This window comes from Aquarana catesbeiana, linkage group LG05 (genome assembly GCF_042186555.1).
Source record: "Aquarana catesbeiana isolate 2022-GZ linkage group LG05, ASM4218655v1, whole genome shotgun sequence".
Classification (NCBI taxonomy): domain Eukaryota; kingdom Metazoa; phylum Chordata; class Amphibia; order Anura; family Ranidae; genus Aquarana; species Aquarana catesbeiana.
Genome location: NC_133328.1, coordinates 647444265 through 647454101, shown reverse-complemented (window position 1 = coordinate 647454101; position 9837 = coordinate 647444265). Strand labels below are relative to the sequence as shown.

The 9837-nt window shown below is 46.7% G+C and overlaps 1 protein-coding gene across 2 annotated transcripts; it reads right to left on the bottom strand.

The window, feature by feature from the left end:
• Positions 1–1742: 1742 nt before the first annotated feature.
• LOC141145656 (uncharacterized) lies at positions 1743–8789 on the bottom strand. 2 transcript variants are annotated; one of them, XM_073632491.1, is made up of 3 exons: positions 8665–8789; positions 8509–8563; positions 1743–3423 (listed from the first exon to the last, which is right to left on the bottom strand). In XM_073632491.1, the coding sequence occupies exon 3, from the start codon at positions 3404–3406 to the stop codon at positions 2324–2326; it is 1083 nt and encodes a 360-aa protein (XP_073488592.1). In that variant the 5' UTR covers positions 3407–3423; positions 8509–8563; positions 8665–8789; the 3' UTR covers positions 1743–2323. The 2 variants fall into 2 exon arrangements, with proteins under 2 accessions (XP_073488592.1, XP_073488593.1); XM_073632492.1 differs by lacking the exon at positions 8665–8789 and adding an exon at positions 3515–3603.
• Between the last annotated feature and the right edge of the window lie 1048 nt (positions 8790–9837).

Here is a 9837-nt window from a genome sequence, read left to right as displayed (position 1 = left end):
TACAAGAAACTGCTTACCTCTGTGCTTGCCAACAAGGGTTTCTCACCAACTACTAAATCATGTTTTGCTTGGGGATCAAATACTTATTCTACTCACTGAACTGCAACTCGATTTATAAAATCAGAATCGTGTTTTTTCTGGATATTCTGTCTCATAAAATACACCTATGATAAATTATAGACCAGGGATATGCAATTAGCGGACCTCCAGCTGTTGCAGAGCGACAAGTCCCATGAGGCATAGCAAGACTGACAGCCACAAGCATGCCACCCAGAGGCAGAGGGATGATGGGACTTGTGGTTTTGCAACAGCTGGAGGTACACTAATTGCATATCCCTGTTATAGACCCTTAATTTCTATGTAAGTGGGCAAACTTATAAAATCTGCAGGGGATCAAATTTTCCCCACCCCTGTACACGCCCCACTATTGCTCACCTCACAGGACTCGGATTTACTTTCAGATGTGCCAAAACTGGTGCAGCTGTGCATGGTAACCAATCCTCTTCTAACTTTAGCTTGTTCAATTAAGCTTTGACAAAATGTGGAAGCTGATACTCTGGTTTTAATAAAACAACCCCAGAGACTGTCCCAAAAATGGCAGCTGTGTGACTTCTAAGGTCTGAAAACATCCACCAAAATGGCAGCTTAGACCAATAGTGTCTTCAAGTTAACCTTTTTACCTTACAAAATGTAGAATGGGCAAAACTGCTCTCCTTTCTCCACACTGGATTAGCTATCAAAGGTCCCCAACCTCATTTCATATTAGCTGAATGCTTTAGGAGTACCCGAATCACAAACATACATTGTCTGGTAATGTCTTCCACTGCTGCCAAGTGGTGATATCCATTTCCAAATACATGGAAGATGAAGCTGAGTATTCACCCCTTCACAACTCTCTGGATTGGCTGTAAGAACCAAGGGTCCCCCACCTCACTTTGTATTAGCTAAATGCTTTGAGAATACTCCACAGACCCCCAGTCTTCCCTTCCAGACCTACATGCTCTGGTCATGTCCTCTGATGCCAAGGAAGATACCTCTACTGCTTAATATGAGGGATGAGAAGTGGAGCGCCTGCCTTGGGATGATGAGAAGTTGAGAAGCTGGATTGTGGTGAGCCTGACTTGGAAGGATGAGAAGCAGTGCGTCTTCCTTGGAGGATGAGAAATGGGGCACCTGCCCTGGAGGATGAGAAATGGGGCACCTGCTTTGTGGTGCATCTGCCTCGGGAGGATGAGAAATGTTGCATCTGCCTTGGGAGGACGAGAAGCGGGGCACCTGCCTTAGAGGATGAAAAGTGGAGAGCCTGCCTTGTGAAGATAAGAAGTTGAGAACCTGGATTGTGGAGCCTGACTTGGAAGGAAGAGGAGAGCCTGCCTTGTGGTGCGCCTGCCTTGCAGGATGAGAAGCAGTGCGCCTGCCTTGGAGGATGAGAAATGGTGCGTCTGTCTTATGGTGCACCTGCCTTAGAGGATGAAAAGTGGAGAGCCTGTCTTGTGGCATGCCTGCTTTGGAGAATGAAGCAGAGCCTCCCTTGTGGTGCACCTGCCTTGGAGGATGAGAAGCGGAGAGCCTGCCTTGTAAAGATGAGAAGTGGGGCGCCTGCTTTGTTGTGCACCTGCCTTGGAGGATTAGAAGTAAAGGGCCTTGTTTGTGCGGATGTCCTCTGCAGCATGGCTGACACTAGCATCCTAAGTCAAACCCTGCGTCAGTTTAAAGTTGAGAGAAAAACCTCAAACACAGGCTGCATGGCATTTCTAATTTTATTCGGATTGTAATGACAATTTTTAAAACATTAAAAAAAAATGGACCCTTTCCAACCACTAACGTATCATTTACTCAGGACCACACTAACTGCTAACATCTTACATGTTTGCACAGCGGTATATTCCTGTGCTGAGTGATGGGACATCACGAACCTTCCCATCTTCAAAAGGTCTGGCTTCTGCGATCTCCATCCGGGTAACCATTAGTCTTAGTCCATCTAGATCAAAAAAGATGTTGAACGTTCTTGCTGTGACTTGCATGCAGAAATTTCCAAGACTACGTGCGAGAGATGATCGCCTCACAAAACTTTTTTTTTTGATTTTTTTTTTTTTTAACATTCTATACTGGTAACATAGTATATACATGAGAATACGCACAATATAAATGTGTGTACAGAATCCCTTTCCGTAAATGAGCATGGCAATGAAGCCACTCGTACAAAACAAAAAAATTTGAGAGAAAGAAAGTGTTTGGATATAGCCGATAAACTTTCCGGGTGAAGGTTGGAAAAGGCAGATCTTGAAAATGTAAAAAGTCATAAATTTTCTATCATTAAAAACTAATTGACGGCTTTTGGCTTCTCAGCGTTTTGCATGTTGTGCACCCGGATGTGAGCCAGTAGGGTCTCCTCTTTGTTGAAGCTCCGTTCGCACTGGTTGCATGGGAAAGGTTTATCGGGAGCGTGGGTGGCCTGGTGCGCCATCAGCTGCGTCTTCAGGAAGAAGCTCTCGCTGCACTGAGTGCACTTGAAGGGCTTAGTGTCTGTGTGCACTCCCTCGTGGGTGATGAGCAGGGACTTGTCGTTGAAGCTCTTCTCGCAATGACGGCACTTGTACGGCTTGGGTTTCAGGTGGCACTCACCATGGGCTTCCAGGCTGCTGCGGTTAGGGAACCATTTGTTGCAGTGGTTACACTTCTGAGGCTTCTCCCCGGTGTGGGTCCTCTTGTGGGCCACCAAGAGCGTCTGATCGTTGAATTTTTTATCACACTGGTCGCAGTGGAAAGGTTTGCCCTCTCGGTGAATGTTGCTGTGAGCGGCAAGCAGAGCCGGCTTCGAGAAGCTCTCGTCGCACACTGGGCAGGGATAGGCAAGTTTTCCAGTGTGGATTCTCTGATGGGCTTCCAGGATGGTCTTGTCTCGGAACCTTTTCTCGCAGAAATTGCACTGATGAGGCTTTTCATCCAGCAGAGGGCTATTACTGGCGCTCGAGTTGGAGCTTTCGGTGGGTGTCCGGCTCGTTTGCGGACTTTCTAAGCTGTTTTTTGGCACATGCTGCCTCTGATGAACCATTAGGTCGGATTTCAAAGAGAACCGGGCATTGCAGACATCACACGGGAAGCCTTTGTCGCTCTTATGGATCCGGCGATGGGCTTCCAGGGCAGCACTATGCTTGAAACACTTCTCACACTCTGCGCAGTAATACTGCCGGCGCCTCCTCAGGTTCCTCCCGTGTGTAGGGGGAGAGTAATCGCTGTCATTTCCATCTTCCTGCTCACTCTCATCATCCTCATCTTCATCAGGGCTTTCCTCAACCCGGATCCTTTTCACAGTTCTTCTGCTGCGTGCCTCCACTTCCTCTTCTGGGTCAGGCTCAAGATAGACATCAATGGTCTCCACGGGGCTGTCTTCTTGATCCTCCATATCTGTTCAACCAAAGCCTGTTAAAAACAAATAAAATGGACCAATGAGGACTTCATTTGAGGACTAGCAGCAGGTAGCATTGTCATGGTGATGGTCTTTTCAAAGAACCTTTATGGCCCAGTCAGGGCTCTGCTGCTGCCATCTTGCAAATTCACTGAAGTTTTGTGATCAAAATTTGTCATCTATTATGCCAACAACTGAAAGGAGAATTTAAAGCAGACATAATTAAAACCCAACATTACCCAAATAACGAAAAAAAAATAAATAAAAGCACTCCATTAACCCCCTTTCCCTGCCAGAGTCGTTTTTTGCATATATTTTTTTGCCACACATTTAAAAAATCATTTTAGGCCTAAAGATTACATAAAACCCCCAAACATGATAGATTTTCTGAAAGCGGACAGCCCAAAGTCAGGGGTCTCCAAACTACGGCCCTCCAGCTGTTGCGGAACTACACGTTCCATAAGGCATTGTAAAACTGACATTCACAGACATGACTAGGCATGATGGGAATTGTAGTTCCTGAACTGGAAGGCCATAGTTGAGACCCCTGCCCTAGAGCATGGGTGCTCAACCTGTGGCCCCCCAGCTGTTGCAAAACTACAACCATTGTGCCTCTGCCTTTGGAGTCATGTTTGTAACTGTCAGTGGCTTTGCAATGCCTCATGGGACTTGTATTTCCATAACTGGAGGGCCATAGTTTAGAGACCCATGCTCTAGGAGCAGTGATGGCAAACCTTGGAACCCTAGATGATTTGGAACTACATTTCCCATTACACTGCAGAGTGCATTAGCATCATGTGAAATGTAATGCCAAAACATCTGGGGCACCAAGGTTCACCATCACTGCTCTAGAGCAGGGGTTTCCAAAGTACGGCCCGCAGGTTGAGTCGTTAGACTCACTGCATGGTCGGCTCCTGCTCAATCCATGTCGGGTAGCAGGAACTGCGCTGCATAATCACTCCTGACAGTATGCAGAGCAGATCCCGCAGCACGATGGAGCCTGCCCAACCCGGCGCCTCACTAACTGTTGATTGCTAGGACCTACTGCACCTCCCGGGTCCCACCCCTCTGTTATCAGTGTACTTTACGGCTGTGCTTTTGGCTACAATGTGTCAGTAACAGCCGGCAGGAGTCGGGAGGTGCAGCAGAACAGCACTGAAGCCGGACACAGACATAAGAGGGACACAAATGTGACTGCTGGTGGTGATGGGGACACAAATATGGAAGTGGGGCACAAATATGCAGGGGGGCTCCGATTTGGACATAAATACAGTGGGGACAGAAAGTATTCAGACCCCCTTAAATTTTTCACTCTGTTATTTTGCAGCCATTTGCTAAAATCATTTAAGTACATTTTTTTTTTTCTCATTAATGTACACACAGCCCCCCATATTGTACACACAGCCCCCCATATTGTACACACAGCCCCCCATATTGTACACACAGCCCCCCATATTGTACACACAGCCCCCCATATTGTACACACAGCCCCCCATATTGTACACACAGCCCCCCATGTTGACAGAAAAACACAGAATTTACATTTTTGCAGATTTATTAAAAAAAGAAAAACTGAAATATCACATGGTCCTAAGTATTCAGACCCTTTGCTCAGTATTTAGTAGAAGCCCCTTTTGATGAGTCTTTTTGGGAAAGATGCAACAAGTTTTTCACACCTGGATTTGGGGATCCTCTGCCATTCCTCCTTGCAGATCCTCTCCTGTTCTGTCTGGTTGGATGGTAAACGTTGGTGGACAGCCATTTTTAGGTCTCTCCAGAGATGCTCAATTGGGTTTAAGTCATGGCTCTGGCTGGGCCATTCAAGAACAGTCACGGAGTTGTTGTGAAGCCACTCCTTCATTATTTTAGCTGTGTGCTTAGGGTCATTGTCTTGTTGGAAGGTAAACCTTCGGCCCAGTCTGAGGTCCTGAGCACTCTGGAGAAGGTTTTCGTCCAGGATATCCCTGTACTTGGCCGCATTCATCTTTCCCTCGATTGCAACCAGTCATCCTGTCCCTGCAGCTGAAAAACACCCCCACAGCATGATGCTGCCACCACCATGCTTCACTGTTGGGACTGTATTGGACAGGTGATGAGCAGTGCCTGGTTTTCTCCACACATACCGCTTAGAATTAAGGCCAAAAAGTTCTATCTTGGTCTCATCAGACCAGAGAATCTTATTTCTCACCATCTTGGAGTCCTTCAGGTGTTTTTTTTTTTTTTAGCAAACTCCATGCAGGCTTTCCTGTTTCTGGCACTAAGGAGAGGCTTCCGTCGGGCCACTCTGCCATAAAGCCCCGACTGGTGGAGGGCTGCAGTGATGGTTGACTTTCTACAACTTTCTCCCATCTCCCGACTGCATCTCTGGAGCTCAGCCACAGTGATCTTTGGGTTCTTCTTTACCTCTCTTACCAAGGCTCTTCTCCCCCGATAGCTCAGTTTGGCCGGACGGCCAGCTGTAGAAAGGGTTCTGGTCATCCCAAACATCTTCCATTTAAAGGATTATGGAGGCCACTGTGCTCTTAGGAACCTTAAGTGCAGCAGAAATGTTTTTGTAACCTTGGCCAGATCTGTGCCGTGCCACAATTCTGTCTCTGAGCTCTTCAGGCAGTTCCTTTGACCTCATGATTCTCATTTGCTCTGACATGCACTGTGAGCTGTAAGGTCTTATATAGACAGGTGTGTGGCTTTCCTAATCAAGTCCAATCAGTATAATCAAACACAGCTGGACTCAAATGAAGGTGTAGAACCATCTCAAGGATGATCAGAAGAAATGGACAGCACCTGAGTTAAATATATGAGTGTCACAGCAAAGGGTCTGAATACTTAGGAGCATGTGATATTTCAGTTTTTTTTAATAAATGTGCAAAAATGTCAACAATTCTGTGTTTTTCTGTCAATATGGGGTGATGTGTGTACATTAACGAGGAAAAAAAATGAACTTAAATGATTTTAGCAAATGGCTGCAATATAACAAAGAGTGAAAAATTTAAGGGGGTCTGAATACTTTCCATCCCCACTGTATGTGAGGGGCTCTGATGAGGACACAAATGTGCAGCGGGGGTCTGATGGGGGCACAAATATGGAAAGGGGCTATGATAGGGGCACTAATGTTTCAGGGGTTCTGATGGGAACACAAATATGCAGGCGGTTCTTATTCAGGCACAAATATGGTGGGGGGGGTGGGCTCTAATGAGGACACAAATGTGCGAGGGGTCTGATGAGGACCAAATGTTTGGAGGTGTGTGTGTGTGTGTGTGTGTGTGTATAACACAGATGTTAGGCCCTGTGCACACTGGAAGTTTAGCCCCCTTGCATGAGGTTACGGCTTTTAGGTGCGGTGGAGGACACCCCTCATCAAGCTCTACTGCCGTCAGCCTATCAAATTATATTTTATTCTGCTGCAGATTTAAAAAACGTATTTTTCGGCCCGTGAATATGTGAAAAATGCACATGTCAAAACATCCCTTGTAATAGGAATTGGTCATGACAGGTCCTCTTTATGGAGAGATCTGGGGTCTATAAGTCCCCACATCTCTTCTCTAGGCTGAATAGCCTGCAAAAAATAAAAACCCCACCCACACCACAACCTAGTCGAAAGTGACATCATAACATCGTGCACCTGGCCTCATAGAGGTGGCTGGGGACCATCTAGTCCTCGTCAGCTCTATGGTAAACAGCCGCTGGCAGGGTTCATACAATAACTCAGTAACAGATTTCTGAAATTGAATAAATGAGACCGAAACGCAATCAGGGGAAATCCAGGAACACATTTCTGGTGGTATGGCCCTTTAAATAGGCCTGCGCCAGACTTTAAAAACCATGTCGCTAGTTTTGGACGCTTTACGGGCACATGCGGCAGATTCAGGTAGTTAATAGCGTAGCTTTTACTACAAAAATAAAAAATTCCCCCCAGTTCATAGTAAACCAAACTGAAGGCAATCAAGCCCTACTCTAAGTTTGCATACAGAGACAGGCAGAGCACCCGCGTCTGTACGCCATTACTTCCTCCACACCTCTCACTGGTTAAAGTGATTCTAAAAGGTTAGAGGAAAAAACTAAAATTAAAAAAAAAAAAAAAAAAAAAAAAAAAAAAAAACCAAACCCCACACACACGTTCTACTTGCCTGATCCTCTTTTGGGGCCCCCCGCTGGCGCTCCTGGCTCCTCTCCAATAGTAAGCCTCTTGGTTATGGGGGCAGTCCAGCAGGCTCACTCCCAAGATGCGCTCCTGTGAATGGACATTGTCCATTAACACACAGAGCATGCTTGGGCCCGCCCCCAATCTCTCCTCACTGGCTCGGAGCGTGGCTTGGCCTCATCCCCGCTCTCCTCATTGGCTCACTGTCTGATTGACAGCAGCATGAGCCAATGGCTTCCACTGCTGTGAACCAATGAGGAGAGAGACATGCAGGAGAGCAGCTGCTCTAATGCACATCACTGGAGTGAGATGGGGCTGTATACAGGTGTTTATTTTATCCTAAAGTGGTTGTAAAGGCTGAAGGTGCATTCTATGAATGAAGGTAAAAAACCTTCCGTGTGCAGCTTCCCCCCCCCCCCAGCCCTCCTAATACTTACCTGATCCACTGATGTGCATTAAAGCCATTGCTGTCTTGGGTCTCTCTTTATTGGCTGCGAGACAGCCGCAAGACCCATTGGCTCCTGTGGCTGTCAATCACAGCAAGGGGGGAGCTGGGGGCAGAGCTGAGCCCATCGTGTTGTCCTATGGATAGAAGCAAGCACACACAAGTGACGCCAGAGCAAGCGGCTTGCACTGGGGTACCTGATCAAGGAGGAGCCAGGAGCGCCAGTAGGGGACCCGAAAAGAGGAGGTTTGGTGCAGTTTCTCAGCTCAGAGATTGAAAGCAATGGGGGGGGGGGGGAGACGGACGACAATCAGTCCTGCATGCATGGACAATCGTTCGCAGTGATCACCGGTAAATTCCCCTAAATGTATTTAGTATTTTTTCCAGAAATCTTATTGGGGAACCTTCAGGACAGCTGCAAGGGTCTTCAGTAATGAAGACGGCTCCTCCGGACTACCAGATATCACAACCCATTCATTATCTTTATAAGAAACAATATCCTGATATACTTACAAGGCGGACTGAAAAACTGCCAGAGACTCCTGAAAAAAACGACTCCGGGGATTATCTGCAGAAAGAAGAAAGGGGATTAGACAAAATTCCTAATATTAACCCGTCCAGCATGGAACACAAAATGCCTGAGACCTCCGCCCCCAACTGAAAACTCACCGCCACTACAAGAGCTCAACACCAATTAATCCAATGCTTTTGCTTGAATACTGATTTTTCTTTCCCCCTTTTTTGCTGCAGCAGTACTGATTTTTTTGTCCTCCTGTTTTGCGCCAATATGATTTTTTTTCTCCCCCATTTTTGCCGCAATACTGACACCCCCCCCCCCCCCTTTTGCTAAAAAACTGATTTCCCCCTTCAATACAGATTACCTATTTTTGCTCGAATACTGACTCCCCCCCCCCCCCCCCCCCATCATTTTCGCTCGAGTACACATTTTCTTCTTGTCCCAATATTGATTTTTCCTCCCCTCCCCTTTTTGCGCCAATTTTTTTTTTTTTTTTTTTACCCTTTTTGTTCTAATACTGATTTTTTCCCTCACACACTTTAGAAGGGCGGTGTGCTTTGAATGCGGTGCAGGAAATGGTTGATCTGGATGGACTTGTGTCTTTTCTTCAACCAGACTAACCAGGTAACTGCTTGACCAGTCACAAAGCGCAGTACGGCTCATGCATTCACAGTGGGAAACCGGCTGTGAAGCCGCGAGGCTTTACTACTGATTTCCTTAGTCAAGATGCCGGCGCCTGCACCCAATTAAAGAATGGGCTTGGGTGAGGACATCACTGGACCCCTGGACAGGAGAGTGATCTTATAGTAAAAGTCAGCAGATGCAGTATTTGTAGATGTCGACTCAAACTGCTTTGGGAGGGACGACGACACTGGAGCCCCTCTTTAACCGAACGCCTTACGTAGGAGTACGGTGGGTAGGGGGTGCGCCAGCTGTGCTGTGATTAGTCAGAGCACTAGCGAATCAGTGGGTGTCGGTCAATGATTGGCCGCCAGCACCTGCTGATCGACGAAGAGGATGAAAGGAGCTCTGTGAATGTAAACAATACAGAGCTCTGTCCTGACAGCGGGGATATTCCAGTTATTTCCTCATATATATATTAGTGTCACTGGTGCCCAAAGCGTCAGATTGTCCACAGCAATATTGCAGTCCCGCTATAAGACGCTGATCGTGTCTTAGAGGAAGGGGGTAAATCTTCTACAGGTCAAGTGAATAGTTTGTATCAACTTGGTCCAAACTATTTCCCTAAAAAAGCGCTGAATTGGCTAATGTGTATGTAGCTTCAGGTACATACAATACTAGGCGACAGACTTCCCGCCTCTCAC

What these genes read in the sequence shown, in the direction of transcription:
- LOC141145656 (XM_073632491.1), bottom strand. Translation starts at nt 3,406, where the DNA reads ATGGAGGATCAAGAAGACAGCCCCGTGGAGACCATTGATGTCTATCTT.